Below are 15,783 nucleotides of genomic sequence, written 5' to 3' on the forward strand. Positions count from 1 at the left end.
TTCCCTAGCCCCTTACCCTAACCTTAACCATCACAACTAAATGCCTAACCTTAACCCTTACCCTCACCCTAACGATAACCTAATTCTAATCCTAATCCTAAAACCAAGTCTTAACCCTCAAACAGCCCTTTAAAGTTGTGGGGTCCAGCATTTTGGCCCCACAAAGCTGTCCGGACCCCACAAGTATACTGTATTCCCAGTTTTTGGACCCCACGAATGTAGATAAACAAGAACACACACACACACACACACACACACACACACACACACACACACACACACACACACACACACACACTCACAGAGACACAGGACCCTCACATAATGTGTTCTCTAGCCCCTAAATCTAACCTGAATCTAATTTTGGTTTTGAAACATATCTTTATTGCAGGCTGTTCTCGTTCACTGTTTGTACTTATGTACCATGAGAAGTAATGCACACTATAATTCGTATATAATCCACATAATCATGAGCCAGGGCTTGCAGGGCTGCAGGGCTTTCACCCAAGAGACCGCTGTTTGTGTTCTGTGTGAAACCAAAAGTCAATGAGACTTATTTTAACAGATTTTTGTTACGTACTTTAATAACATTGCGTATGTTAGGAACGTAACAAACCTACCTATTTGAACCCAAACCCCGATCTTTTCTTAAACCTAACCAGTGGTTTTGTTGCCTAAACAGGTTCTGCACTGCAGAGGCCCATTTCAGAAAACAGTTTTAGTGAAAACTCTGAGTATGTTAACCCTGAGATGAGGGAAGCTCTGGGTTTTCTGTTTCAGAAAGGGAGGTTAATCAAACTTAAGAGAGAGGGGTAACTCCAGCCCATTTCAGAAAGAGAGGTAAGTTAACCTCAGAGTCAGTTACTATGGTAACTGAGCCTGTGAACCTAACCTGGTAAAACAGGGTTGGTTTATTAACTGTGTTAGGCAGACTATAAAAGATTTTTTTTCTCAAAACATGGCATTTCCTTTTGTCAACATTCCCGTTGATGAAGAAGCTGTATTTCTTTGTTAGTTAAACATACGTCGGGAGATGATATTGAGTCCCTGATGCATTTTGATTTCCAGATAACTACCTATTTGAGCTGTATCGTTTTTCTTCCCAGTCTATCAGTTATGTAGCTTACATAACCTTATCAGTCCTAATATCACTAACGTCACCCATCGTGGACATGCTCTTACATCCCAGCAGATTATTTGTGTCGCATTACGTTTTTTTGCAAACGGCAGTTTTCTTTACAACATTAGTGATGCGGAGCATTTTAGTAAAGCCACTGAATGCAGAAGAATCAGAAGAGTGACTCGCTCTGAAACGTGTTTTTAACGTTTTTGTAGTGTTCCCTGGACACAAACCAGTAACAGCCATTAAAAATATGTTCCACATGATTGCAGGTGAATGATGTAAACCCTTTGAAATAAAAGATTATGAATTATAATTCTGTTAATGATGGTGCTGCAGCCTCAGAATGGAATTAGTAGGCTTAGGACTTTTTCGCCCGCAAGATTGCACCTAAACGAAATAGATTATAGGTTCAATACCATTTCACCACTAATATTAGGCTATTGTGATTAAATATGAAATTAAAACACTATATTGGAACTTCCGCATATACTCGAGCAGCATTTTTTTCCCACGCAAATTCTCTCTTTAGCAGCAGCAGTCATGTTGCTTTTTTAACGAAATATATGTTCAAACTCGCTGTATGTGCGCATGAGTATTTCCGTTTGTGGTTGTTACCATGGTAAATCAGGGTAAATCAACTCAGACATCAGGGTTAGACTCAGAGTTTGTTAAACCTCCAAAACAATTAAGCATGACTTCTCGTAACATATCGTATATGAACATTTGTATAAGGATACATTGCTTTCATTCATCATTTTCAGAAAGAAAAGTTATCAAGGCACAAGCACAGACAACAATAAAATTTCAAAAATAAATGACTTGTTTGTTATTATGAAGAATAAGTTGAAGAAAGAGAATAAAAAAAAAACGATGATGTGGATTGAACATAAAACCCTGTAGAAGTTACGCACATCGTTGTTTTCCAGAAAATCATAGAAAGTGCAGCTCACATTTGAGCACCTCACAACAAAATGTATGTCTCAGAATTGTTCTAGGTTTTTAAAGTGAAACATCTGAGCAGAGAAAGGGAAAACAGAACTAACATGATCATCAAGAAACCAAAAATGATCTCTTAAATTAAGAAACTTGATTGCTCCGGGATTGCTCCAGTGCCGCTGGAAATTCCGCCGGATGCATGTCTTTTTGTCCGTTTCCTTCTGCATCCTTTAAGGAATTTTAGGGCTTTGGTTAACTGCTCCTCAGATCTCTGCAGGGTAAATCCAGACAGCTAGCTAGACTATCTGTCCAATCTGAGTTTTCTCTCGCACGACTAAAACAACCTTTGAACGTACACACGTTCACAAGTTCCTTCCTGAGGCTATTTTGCAGGCAAAATCAAACTGACATTATCGCTGTGGAAAAAGAAATAACATCAGCACTTTTAAATCTACATGTAAACATAATATGAGGAGAACTATTCTCATTATAAAACTCATTGAAGTTGACACTGACTAACTTTCAGGTGGAAAAGTCCTTGTTTAGGGACTGTGCGCAGACACACTGCTCGCTACATAGACTCAGGATGTCCTGGGAGGATCAACAGCTTATGTTTTTATTTTTTCAGTCAGTCTTACAAAGTCTAATAAGGTATGGGATGTAAAATTAAAACCCACACTGATGCATCTAATACGGACAGCCTCCAGTCCATATATGAGCAGACAGTATCTGAGCAGCCACAAAATTCCTTAATCACAAGGTTGGCGGTTCGATCCCCCCGGCCGTTCCTGTCTTAATATCGACGTGTCCTTGAGCAAGACACTGAATGAGTGTGTGAATGGGTGGCAAGTTGTAAAGCAGTTTGCTTGGTAATGTAGAAGGGATCTATATAAACGCAGTCCATTTACCATTTAACAAACGAGTCCCACAATGGAAAGTAAATCATTATACATCATTGAAACATAAATCTAAATTCTAAATAAAACGTGTTGTGTTGTAGGGATCATGCAACAAATTTCAATAAATAGTGTGATGTTTTTGTATATTTCAGTTTGAGAGGTTGTGCAGTATGTCAGTGTGAAAGCCTGTGTAGTATCTGTAAATATGGAGAGCTGGGCGATAGGGAGAAAATACTATTGATGCTTTCACACAATATTTACAAAATGAGATTTTTGATAAATGAACATCAGTTGCGTGGATATAATGACTAAGTGGGTAAAGGCAAATACTAGAACAGTCTGGTAAGTTCAGAAAAGTGCATCACTTTACTGTAATGCAGCATTTAAAGCCAGGAAAAGACAACACTTGTGTCATATGTGCGATATTACGATATCCAAAATTTATATTAATATGTTGGTTATTTGTATTTATAGTATGATGATGATACAGAGTCAAGAAGGGCAAATTGATTTGGTCACTACATGCAGCAGAAATGTACACTTTTTTTTTTTTTACATTGCTGGTTATTACAGATATTGCAGGTATTAGTATAAATTATTAATTATTTTCATTATCAGTATCAGTATAATCTATAAGCTGATTATTTGGAATGTCAGAAAATATTGAAAAATGTCCCAAGCCTAAAATTGCCCCAAACCCCAGAATATTCAGTTTATTTTAACATAATGTAATGCAGAAAAACTAACTTTTAGGAAGCTGGAACCAGTGAATGTTTGACATTTATTTCCAAATTGTTTGTCAAAATAAGTTGCCTTTCTATTTTCTGATCGATGGACTAATTGATGAAATGTTATAGCTCTACTGTGAATTCCTGGATGAGCTGATTGACACTTGAAACTGGAAAACATGAATGTCTGTATCTCTGACCCACAGGAACATCTTAACATGAATTTAATGTCTCTTCAGACTTTATTTGAAATGTCTGAAAGTATGTCTGGATGCTTCTTTGTCAGTTACTGCCCACCACTAACTAAGAAAAAAACAAGACGCATCTCACATAATGGTATAGGAGAACACGTCCTGAGGATATCTATATGAAACTACAACCTACAGTTAAAGGGGCAGGGCACATATGATGTATCTCTTACACACTCAATGTTCCACTAATCCTGGGATTCCTCAAGTTTAGAGGACAGTATTCCAGGAGAAATCAGGGAATCTGTCAAGTTTAACAACAACAAACCAGAAGGATCACTGTAAAGTCCTAACTGACTGCCCCCCCCCCCCCCCTTTCCACAGACGTACTCAGGTCTGTTCTGTGTGGTGGTGAACCCTTACAAGATGCTGCCCATCTACTCTGAGAAAATCATCGAGATGTATAAGGGCAAGAAACGCCACGAGGTGCCGCCTCACATCTACTCCATCACAGACAACGCCTACAGGAACATGATGCAAGGTGTGTGTGTGTGTGTGTGTGTGTGTGTGTGTGTGTGTGTGTGTGTGTGTGTGTGTGTAAAAAGTATTATATAAAAACCAAATTTACCACTGTTGCATTTTAACACACTGAGCTTTAACACATTACGTTTTTGAGGCATAGTGTGCTATAAATCAGCATTTTTAAGCCATTTTCCCACCAGAACTGTACGTATAGTAGTAGCAGTAGTATATACATGGGTCACAGGTTAGTTTGTGTTACTGTGTGACTCTGGCAAATCGGAACTAACCTTTAAAACACCAAAGTCACACAGTAACGCAAACAGACCAGTCGAGGCAGCAATAGACCAGCAACTCCAATGTTCTGCAAGGTAAAATAACGAGTCAAAGGAGTCTGGTGGATTCAAAGAGAGCATAGATGGATATAACAGCTACGCTTCCCTGTTGTAAAGTGCTGTCTGACGGCAATGTAATGCGGTGAAAATATTCCAAATATAGCGTATACCTAAACTGATATTAATTATTTCAGGTGTCTAAAAAACATTTAGCTGCTGCCCCCTTACCACAGCAGAACATTGCTTATAGCTTCCGCGTCAGTACTCCTGTCTGCTTCTCCAAACTGGGGGTGTGCCGACCCCCATCTACTGTAGCTAATACACTGACTATGGATAATACCTCATACAACCCCACTTCAAAACAATCTGAACTATCCCTTTTAGGTAATGGTTGACACACACACACACACACACACACACACACACACACACACACACACACACACACACACACACACAATTATCAAATAAAAGTTAAAAAATAAAGGTTGAATAGTGGCAGCAAGCAGCCCTAACCAGCCTCAGAGCATTGCGTCTGGTCTCCGGATGGTCCACCAGTGACCTCAGACCAACTCCTTACTTTCCATTCAGCCCCAGAATGGCCATACATGGAGCAGGGAGACGAGATTACAGCGATGGAGCCCTGCATCCACCTGCTATTTTTAGATGATATGAGTGATGGAGGCTAATCTCCCCCCAAACGAGATTTCAGAGCTGTTTGCTCTCGTGTCAGAGTGAATCGGCACCGCCTTCAGAGTTCATGTTTGGTGTGTTCAGCTTGGTTTCAAGTGAGTTTAAACTTTAAACATCACTCTCTCTCTCTCTCTCTCTCTCTCTCTCTCTCTCTCTCCACACAGACCGTGAGGATCAATCTATTCTCTGCACGTGAGTCAAAACATACTTAACCATTTCCATCACACTGTACCATTCATGTGAGCACACACATTTCCATCACTTAATGGGACATTGCATTGACTTGCATTCATTCCCTGGAGACTTAAAATAAGTGTTAACCCTAAAAAATTTAATTATTCACATTGTGGGGACTTGGATTTTGTCTCCAAAAGGGAGGGGAGTCTCCACAATGTAATTGTGTGTGTATATATTTATGTTTACATGTATGTAAGGCTGCAAGTAACAATTAAAATCATTATCAATTAATTTAATATTTTTTGTTCAGTTAATCGTTTGGTCTGTAAAACGTCAAACACATGTAAAATGCTTGAAAGCTTGAAAACTCCAAAATACTCAGAAGACAAAACACCCAGCAAATATTTATATTTGAGATGTTGGATCTGGTGGATATTAATATTTCTATCTTCAAAAAACGACTAACACATGATTAATTATTCAGATTATTATTTGTTTCAGCCCTTATCTACCATCAGGGATTGAATATTGTCACAAAATATCAGCTTTAGTTGAAAATAAATAAAAGCTGGCCTTCAAAAAAAAATCCAGAATAACTCCATCCTGTCTCCATTGTCAACACTGTCTCACTCTCTTCTCTCTATCTTTTTACCTCTCGTTTGTTGTCATATACTTTTGTTTTCAGGACTTCTTTTGTGCTAATAAACTAAACTATTATGACTCTGTCTTATTTTCCTCTTTTCCTCCTCCCACGTTTCATCCCTCTCTCCATCGCCTCTTCGCCGTCACCCAGAGGTGAGTCTGGAGCGGGGAAGACAGAAAACACCAAGAAGGTGATTCAGTATCTGGCTGTCGTCGCCTCCTCGCACAAGGGCAAGAAGGATGCGAACCCTGTGAGTAGAAACGTCTTTAGAAACGTTAAGATGTTTTAAGATTGAGAAGCTGGATCTACATAGCAGCCAAATAATAATTAAATAAAACAAATTACAAAGACGCGTGCCAATCTTACATTTGCCCAAACACAGCATGTGTCACATTTCTTCCAAATTTGGAGTAAAAAGTATCAATACCACAAGGTAAAAAATACTCACAAAAGTGCTTATGTAGAACCGTGACTGGTTATAATATTGTATATATGATGCTATTGAATTATTTTAATGGATGCATATTATTTGATTATTTGATGAATGCAGCATTTTAATGTTGTAACTGGTTGTAACTTCAACTTTCCAATTTCACTGAATCATATTTTACAATATGATCATGTTTTGTTGATGCACTAAAATCTTAATCTGAACAGCAACTACAGCTGTGAAAAACCAGCATTCAAAGTTTGACAGTATTATTTGTTGCCACTCGCGCAACTTGACAGTAATGAGCTGAAGTTAGGGACCGTCTCAAAAAAGAAGCCAAGAGAGCTTTTCAGATTTTTGTCAAAAGCTTTTTCAACTATGTAAATTATAACAATAATTTCACGATGCTATTTAAATACTAAAAAATATGCCAAAAGATTAGCGATATACAATATGAAATATGAGAAAATGGACTAAAATATCATACATGTGCTGTACAGTGTATCTGCGCAGTGGACATACTGTTTAAAGAAAACTAATATGTTACATGCATCCTATTCCCTCATCCCCCCATTTTATTAAATGTACCCATTAAATGTTTGGCTACTATCATATGAAAAATTGGAGCCTCAGTGTTGTAGATATTACTGTACACTTGTGTTTAGTTATGTCACAGGCTTTTGATTTTTCTCACAACTCGTAAAACGTCAGTAAAACATGTGCTGTCAATGGAGAACTACATACTTACAAGTCTTCGTATCTTTGCCACAAATCGTCCACAACGTTAATTGTTCCTATAATCAAGCAAAGAAGAACAATCTGTGATTTGTTTAGGCAAGATGTATTGATGCTTGATCTCTGGCCCTGCTGCTCTGTGCATTTCAAGCAGCACATTTTTGGGAAATGCTAAATGTATCAGCAAAACAACAGTGGAGTTTGTTACCAGTTCCTGTTTCTTCCTGCAGCAGCAGCCGCAGCAGGCAGGATCTCTGGCATACGTGAGTATAAAATCTCATAGACACTTTTACACAATATGTAAGTAGGAGACGTTTTACTACTTACTACTATCTAAGGGATAGTTGGGATTTTGTGAAGTAAGGTGGTATTATCCATAGTCAGTGTATTAGCTACAGTAGATGGTGGTCGGCACAATCCAGTTTGGAGAAGCAGGCAGGTGTACCAACATGGAAGCTAAGCAATGTTCTGCTGTGGACAGGGGCAGCAGCTAAATGTATTTTAGCCAACTAAAAAAATCTATCGGTTTAAGTGTACGCTATATTTAGAATATTTTCACCGCTCTACCTTGCTGTCAGACAGCCCTTTACGACGGGGACCTGAAGCTGTTATCTATGCTCTCTTCTAAGCCACCAGACTCCTTCAATAAAAACAGTAATTTTACCTCCCACAACACGGGAGTGGCTGGTCTCCTGCTGCCTTGATCAGTTAGTTAGTTTTTTTATGCTTATTGTGTGACTTTGGTGAATCCGAACTAACCATTTTAAAACACCAAAGTCACACAATAACGCAAACAAACTAACCAATCGAGGCAGCGATAGATCAGCAACTCCTGTGTTCTGCGAGGTAGAATTACTGTTTTTGTCAATGGAGTCTGGGGGTGGAGTAGGAAGTACTCAGATCTCCTACTTACAGCAGGTAAAATAAGTAATACTAAAGCATGGAAATACTTTGTTACAAGTAAAAGTCCTGCACTCAAAACCTACACTATGTGTAACTTGTTATGGGCTGCAGGGGGAGCTAGAGAAGCAGCTGCTGCAGGCCAATCCCATCCTGGAGGCATTCGGAAACGCCAAAACCATCAAGAACGACAACTCCTCACGATTTGTAAGTTTTTAATCAGTTTGTGAGTCAACACTTTTAGTTCTCCGAGTGGTTTAAGGTGTCGTGTAGCCACTGTTGTCCTCTCTGTCCACAGGGAAAGTTCATCAAGCTCAACTTCGATGTGACCGGTTATATTGTTGGGGCCAATATTGACACCTGTATCTTTTTTTTATAGATCCAAGTTGTTTGTTAAATTATGAATATAAATGGGATAATAAGATAAAAAGTAGCATTTTTGCTTGAGATATTACCAGAAAACGGGCCTGGTTATCGGCTTAACTCTGTCGTGACCCGATCAGACCTGCTGGAGAAGTCTCGCTGTATCCGTCAGAGCATGACTGAGAGAGCCTTTCACATCTTCTACTACATGGTGGCCGGAGCCAAAGACAAGCTGAAGGGTGAGCAGCCACAATACAAAACACTCTTCTTACTCTAAGGTTTAATGGGCTTAAAGAGTCAGTGTGACATATCTTAAAAATGAGCTGTCTCTAACCCGGAGTCAGGTAAGATAATAATCAGCAAGGACAGCCACTTTTTGAAGCCAGCTTGCTATCTCAGCACACAACGCTTTATATCTATTTATTTAACCTTGATTCAGGCCTAACCATCGAGTACCTGGTGCTCCTTTTAATGTAGCTTCTATTGTCCATTGTGTTTTTATGTAAATGTATTTTAAAGCTATAGTGCGTAGTTTCTGTCGCCCCCATGAGGAATTCTAAGTAATGACAACAACACTGTCGGCGCGTCCACATGATAACTAGCCTTCCGTGACCTTCAGAAGAGGTAATTATCTTCACTCAAGTTTCTGCGTGCGAAAGTCGCCGGACGACACAATCTTCTGAACATAGCTATACTGAGAAATCCAGAGAGAGTTGTGTGGAGCTGATAGTCTTAAATAGCTTTGTAGCAACTCATTTGGAAATGGCTTGAACGTAACGGACGTTCGTTAATATCAAGAAGTGACGCACTAAAGCTTTAAAGTGTTCTATCTGGATGTGATATGGTGTTTTTAATGTATGCTTTTTAATAGCAGATTTTGCACATAGAAAAATTACAAAAAGGAGAAAATGAAATATTTTCTATTTCTTTCTAACACCTCTTATCTCTAGCGCACAGACAGGTCTTGAATGTGTTCAGCCTAGCTTGGCATCAAGACTGAAGATGAGGGGAAACCGTGTTGGTGCAGATATAGCCCAAAAACCGTTCTGCTTATGCTGTTCGGATGTCTGTGTCTATCTCCATCTATCGGATGGATTGCCGTGAAATTTGGTTCAGACATTCATGTTCCCCTGAATTGTACTAACTGTGGTGATCCCTTCACTTCTACAACTTCTCCTACTTGCCCCATCAGGGTCATCCCTATTTTCCCAGGGTCCTACAGTTTGAATGTTTAAATTCCATTCAGCCACTGTGGAGATTGCCCGCAAATTTAAAGCATAGGTTTCAAGGGGTATAACATCAGTAGGCTGTAAGCTGCAGGTGATTTCAACATATTGACCCAGGGAAACATACATTAAACATATTGACCTAGGGAAAAACATTGCTGAGAACATAAAACCATTTGAAAGGTCTTGTTAATGAGTCATATTAAGCGGATATTGATCTCTATTCATCTGTGAAGAAGATGAAAGATCAAACTGATATTTATGTCATCTGCTGTGGGTTTGACCGCTACCAAACAAATGATCCGTGTGTGTGTGTGTGTGTGTGTGTGTGTGTGTGTGTGTGTGTGTGTGTTTAGAGGAGCTTCTGCTGGAGGACTTCAGCTGCTACCGTTTCCTGGTGGCCGGCCACGTGGAGATCTCCGGTCAGGAGGATGATGAGATGTTCATTGAGACTCTGGAGGCAATGGAGATCATGGGCTTCACTGAGGAGGAGAGAATGGGTACTAACTCCAACCATCCATCCAACCTTTTTCTAAATCATTTTCACTTCAAAGACGGTGTCCTTTTTAGAGAAGAATAAATTTAAGGGAATATGAATTAAAAACATCAGGAAAGTGGAATTAATTCAAGGAAAAGAGTGGGGAAAGTAAAATCACTAGAAAACCTTTACACCTTTAGTATTTTGTTCATGCTGGGACAAAGAGAGGCTGTCTAAATGTTCTCCAAAACTTAATTTCCTGAGGAATCCACAATTCCTCTCTCCCTGGACACATACAAAACCATTTAAATGAAACCTGGCATGCAGCATCTTACTGAAATAGCTTTTTGCTACACCAACTTTAATGTAGTTTGGGTGTTCACTGTGCAGCTGTATTATGTTGGGACATAGAAGTATGTGAACAGATCTCTGTACCAGCAGGTATTTGTAATTTCATTATTTGGATCAGGCAATAAAACTATTTTGGAACTTTTAGAACTTTAGCTGCAAATGTATGCACCATCTTGATTGTCGTCCTCTCTGCAGGGATGATGAAGGTGGTGTCCACTGTGCTCCAGCTGGGCAACATCAAATTTGAGAAGGAGAGGAACAGCGAGCAGGCCACCATGCCCGACGACACCGGTAACCATTTCAAATACCAACACCAGCACTTTAAATGTACCTTTAAACGTCTCTGACCTCTTCTTCTTCTCCGTCTCTTGTTACCCATCAACCCCAGCTGCTCAGAAGGTGTGTCACCTGCAGGGCATCAATATCACCGACTTCATCCGAGCAATCCTCACTCCTCGAATCAAAGTGGGCCGGGAGGTGGTGCAGAAGGCACAGACCAAGCAGCAGGTAACCGCAAACCAGACCTCATCAGCACAGAAAATATAGGCTCTTCTGGATTATTTCCGTCCGCCAAGGAGGTTATGTTTTCGGTTTGTCTGTTTTTGTTGTTTGTCTGTCTGTTTATCTATCAACATGATTACAGAAAAAAATTCTTGCCTGTTTTTCATGAAACTTAGTGGAAGGGTGTAGCATGGCGCAAGGAAGAACCTAATACATTTGGGAGAGGATCCAAATCATGGGGCGGATACACAAATTATTTTTCACTTTTGTTAACACTGTGAGATAGGGCGTTTGTGCTGCATTCATGTGGTGTCGGAATAATCAGAAAAATTAGTTCCAGACTGGGAACATTCACACTGCATTACCATTATGAAATAGGGCATGCCTTGGTGGAGGTCTGCGCTCTTTGAGTGCCCTATCTAGTTTCCTCTGAAATGTAGTCCAGGTGATAGAAATACTCGAAAAAAGTATCTGAGACTCTGAAATTAAAGTAGGGCAGTTGAGTAATTGTGCCTCCACCCCCCTCCAGGCTGATTTTGCGGTGGAGGCTCTGGCTAAGGCCATGTACGAGCGTCTGTTTCGATGGATCCTGGCCAGAGTCAACAAGACGTTGGACAAGAGTAAGAGGCAGTCGTCGTCCTTCCTGGGCATCCTGGACATCGCTGGCTTTGAGATCTTTGAGGTGAACGCTGACTGAAAACCTTTAAATACTTGAGTGTTTGTTTTTGTTTGTGTGGTTTTCTGATCACTGCTGTGACGTTTCTCCGCCTCAGGACAACTCCTTCGAGCAGCTCTGCATCAACTACACCAACGAGCGTCTGCAGCAGCTCTTCAACCACACCATGTTCGTCCTGGAGCAGGAGGAGTACAAGCGAGAGGGCATCCAGTGGAACTTCATCGACTTCGGCCTGGACCTGCAGCCCTGCATCGAGCTCATCGAGAGGCCGGTCAGTGTTGACCCACACATTAACGGGTTTATAGATGTGATTATTAAACATAGAGTTTTACCTTTCACAATGCTGAGAGTACAAGAGGTCCAAAGGACTTGCATGCAGAGACAAAAAGGATTTAACCAACATAATAGTCATAATCATAATAGTTTATACTTTATTGATCCCCAGGGGGAAATGTTTTTTTTTTTTTCCACTCTGTTGTTAGTTACACACATTTACACACAAGCCTGAAACACATGCACACATGCTCAGGACCAATACATGCACAAACGGAGAGATGTCAGAGTGAGGGGGCTGCGACTGCTGGACAGGCCTTGCTCAAGCAACCCTCTGCTTCCCAACCCAACTCCCCACAGACTGAGCTACTGCCACCCCATTGTTCACTCATTGTCTAGCCATTAAAATAAAACTTACAACCTTTAATAAGCACTAGGATTAAAGAGATGCTTCCAAAAGACTGTTCCTGTCCAGAGTGCCAATAATAGTCGGGATACACACCTGTATCACCTCTACCAGGCGTGCATTTAGCTTGAAACTGAGACCTGAACTCTAACACCTGCCCCCCATCCAATCCCAACTGTCCTAACCTCGATGGAAAATAATTTAGATTTAAGATGTTGTCTTAACTGAGCTTCTGTGTCCGTCACTGTCCTGCAGAACAACCCTCCTGGCATCCTGGCCCTGCTGGACGAGGAGTGCTGGTTCCCCAAAGCCACCGACGTCTCCTTCGTGGAGAAACTGCTGAACACCCACACCGGTCACGTTAAATTTTCCAAACCCAAACAACACAAAGATAAACTGATGTTCACTGTTCTGCACTACGCCGGTAAGGTGAGGATCACCCAAAGCTTCAGGACCGAGACAGTGATAATCCTGAGAACTGTAGCATCAGTTAGTTTAGTTTAAATGATAAGGCCAGTCATATTCTATGTTTTAAACCAATGCTCATACTACCGAGAGACACATTGCTGCTTTGGGTCTTTTAATCTGATTTGTTAACAGTCAGAACAATAAAGATCATGATCACCATCAACAAACATGACTTCCATCCAGAGATGTGGACTTGAGACCTGGTGACTTGGACTCAAGTCACAGTTTGCATGACTTGCGACTTGACAAAAAATAAATGACTTGAGACTCGACTTGGACTTGTAAGTTAATGACTCGAGACTTGACTTGACTTGAGGCATGATGACTCGGATGACTTGCCTTAACTAAGGACTAGACTTGACTTGACATAACCTGTGACTTGATTTGACTAGCCCCCAAAAAATAACTGGAGAGTGGAATGAGACTTGGACCAAATTACTTGAGACTTATTTGGGACTTGAGCAAAGATGACTTGGTCACAGCACTGGCTTTTCCATTTCTAGGTGGACTATAATGCAGCTAACTGGTTAACTAAGAACATGGATCCTCTGAACGACAACGTGACCGCTCTGCTCAACAACTCCTCCAGCACCTTCATCCAGGACCTGTGGAAAGACGGTTAGTCCTCCGTGGCAGGGCAACAAGTCCTCATTTCACCACAAATCTGTAGTCATGGTAATCACATGTGGTATCCATCTCTCCTGTGTCAGCGGATCGAGTGGTGGGTCTGGAGACCATAACCAAGATGTCAGAGAGTTCGGGGCCCCCGAAATCCAAGAAGGGCATGTTTCGCACAGTGGGTCAGCTGTACAAGGAGTCTCTGGGCAAGCTGATGACCACGCTGCACAACACGCAGCCCAACTTTGTCCGCTGCATCATCCCCAACCACGAGAAGAGGGTAGGCCATCCGTGTTTCCTTCTAGGGGTGGGACAAATCGAAAATTGTGTGTATTGTGATTTGTTTTGCAACGATTTTTAAAATTGATTATTTTCCCTAGAATCTATATTTTTTATTTTTTATTTTGCCAATGATTCATCTAAATATTTTCTGTTTATAAGGTATCATATCCATTTCCAGCAAAACAGACGGAAAGCAGAAACTGCAGTAAATCCATGTTATGTACTTCTTTACAGAATAATGAAATAAATATCTGACTGACGTGATGTACATTCTTTTTTAGAAAACAATTAGTTTTTAGAAATATCATGATATATTGTCTCTAGAAGTGTATTATTCAACTTTTATTTTTGTTAAAGAAGGAAAAGAAAATCGCAATACTCAATACTATCGAATCGCTACACTACAATCGCAATAAATGAAAATCACAGTACAAATCTAATCGGCACCCATGTATCATGAAAGAATCGAATCGGGACAAAAGCACATCGTCCCAGCCCTAGTTCTTTCTCTCCGAATGTATCCAGAACAAATTATTTTATTTGAGCTGAAGCTGCAGTGTGTCGAGAAGACACTGAATGCTGCTGCTGTGATGCAGGCTGGGAAGATGGACTCCAACCTGGTGCTGGAGCAGCTCAGGTGTAACGGCGTGCTGGAGGGCATCAGAATCTGCAGGCAGGGATTCCCCAACCGCATCGTGTTCCAGGAGTTCAGACAGAGGTGAGGAAACTGTCTGACACCACATTTATTCGGATTATTATTTAAACGTAAACAACATGAATTGTTGTGTTTGTACTGATGTTGACAGTGTCTGTATTAATGATAGAAGAACTGCACTGTAATAAGCCCCAACTTTGTGAATTTACTTGGCAGTGCTAGGAACTTGATATTACCAGTGTTTTAGCCTTTCGTTTTAACGTAGTGTTGCAGTTCCTCACTGTGACCACTGGAGGGCAGACACAAACCTGCAAACTTTCAAAATAAAACGACCAACAAAGTGTGTGAAATGAAATCATTACATCACCCATTTCCAAGTTTGCATGTTTTTTGTTTAACCTTAAGGCAAGACACTACAGGTGAATAGGGTACAAACGTTAACTAATGGATATCACCCTGAAACAGGTGATTACTTGCATCAAGCCAATTAGGTTTTCTGAAATGTTATGTTTAAATATGCAAATGAGGCATTATCTTATGCACATATCTAAATATGTGCTAATTTGCATACATTTCCAGAAGAGAAATCTGAACATTGGATAAAGCCAGGTTCAAAACTCTTGGTCCATTTTGTTGACATACATACAGTATTAGAGTCAAAGGTTTTTACAGAGGTAATTTTGGATATATCTTTTTATCACTCCATAAATCAGAAAATACTTTCAACAGCCATACAAAAAAATCTATTTTCTCCATATTTTTAGTAATGTTGTATAAATCCGGCTATGATGTAGAGTATATGAACAAAGCCCTCTACATGCTAATGAAGTGGAGATTTTTGGAGTATGAGAACAAAACTCATTTTGAGAAAACAGCCTTTAAAGATATGTTTTGTAAAATGCCATTTATTTTTATTGGAAACCACTATTTACAGACACATTATCTAATCAAATCCTTAGCATTCTATACTTTGGATCATATATACTGTACGTACTATACTCCTAGGAGAAATCTACAGACACAAATAAAAAAAAGTGTAATAAATAAACACCTAAATATGTATTTTGATTGTTTTCTTTCCACTAGTCTGTAAGAAGACATGTTAAGGAAGCAAAATCTCAAAATTGACCAGTGCCTATGCCTGGCCTTAAATTAATAATATGCATACCTCTCCAGTTGT

General features: G+C 40.0%; 1 protein-coding gene across 2 annotated transcripts in view; it reads left to right on the forward strand.

The window, feature by feature from the left end:
• The window catches only part of LOC116063736 (myosin-11-like), a 41,052-nt gene that overhangs the window by 2,495 nt on the left and 22,774 nt on the right, over positions 1 to 15,783 (forward strand). The window contains exons 4-19 of one of the 2 annotated variants that reach the window (XM_035996579.1): positions 4,259 to 4,415; positions 5,586 to 5,613; positions 6,392 to 6,491; positions 7,637 to 7,669; positions 8,421 to 8,513; positions 8,605 to 8,668; positions 8,810 to 8,908; positions 10,252 to 10,395; positions 10,920 to 11,015; positions 11,113 to 11,231; positions 11,755 to 11,907; positions 11,999 to 12,172; positions 12,836 to 13,009; positions 13,552 to 13,666; positions 13,759 to 13,946; positions 14,545 to 14,666. In XM_035996579.1, the coding sequence (XP_035852472.1) occupies positions 4,259 to 4,415; positions 5,586 to 5,613; positions 6,392 to 6,491; positions 7,637 to 7,669; positions 8,421 to 8,513; positions 8,605 to 8,668; positions 8,810 to 8,908; positions 10,252 to 10,395; positions 10,920 to 11,015; positions 11,113 to 11,231; positions 11,755 to 11,907; positions 11,999 to 12,172; positions 12,836 to 13,009; positions 13,552 to 13,666; positions 13,759 to 13,946; positions 14,545 to 14,666 (1,859 nt within the window). The remainder of the gene's footprint in view (positions 1 to 4,258; positions 4,416 to 5,585; positions 5,614 to 6,391; positions 6,492 to 7,636; positions 7,670 to 8,420; positions 8,514 to 8,604; positions 8,669 to 8,809; positions 8,909 to 10,251; positions 10,396 to 10,919; positions 11,016 to 11,112; positions 11,232 to 11,754; positions 11,908 to 11,998; positions 12,173 to 12,835; positions 13,010 to 13,551; positions 13,667 to 13,758; positions 13,947 to 14,544; positions 14,667 to 15,783) is intronic. The other variant, XM_035996580.1, reaches the window with a different exon arrangement.

The sequence above is a fragment of the Sander lucioperca genome, chromosome 21, assembly GCF_008315115.2.
Source record: "Sander lucioperca isolate FBNREF2018 chromosome 21, SLUC_FBN_1.2, whole genome shotgun sequence".
In the NCBI taxonomy this organism is placed as follows: Eukaryota; Metazoa; Chordata; class Actinopteri; order Perciformes; family Percidae; genus Sander; species Sander lucioperca.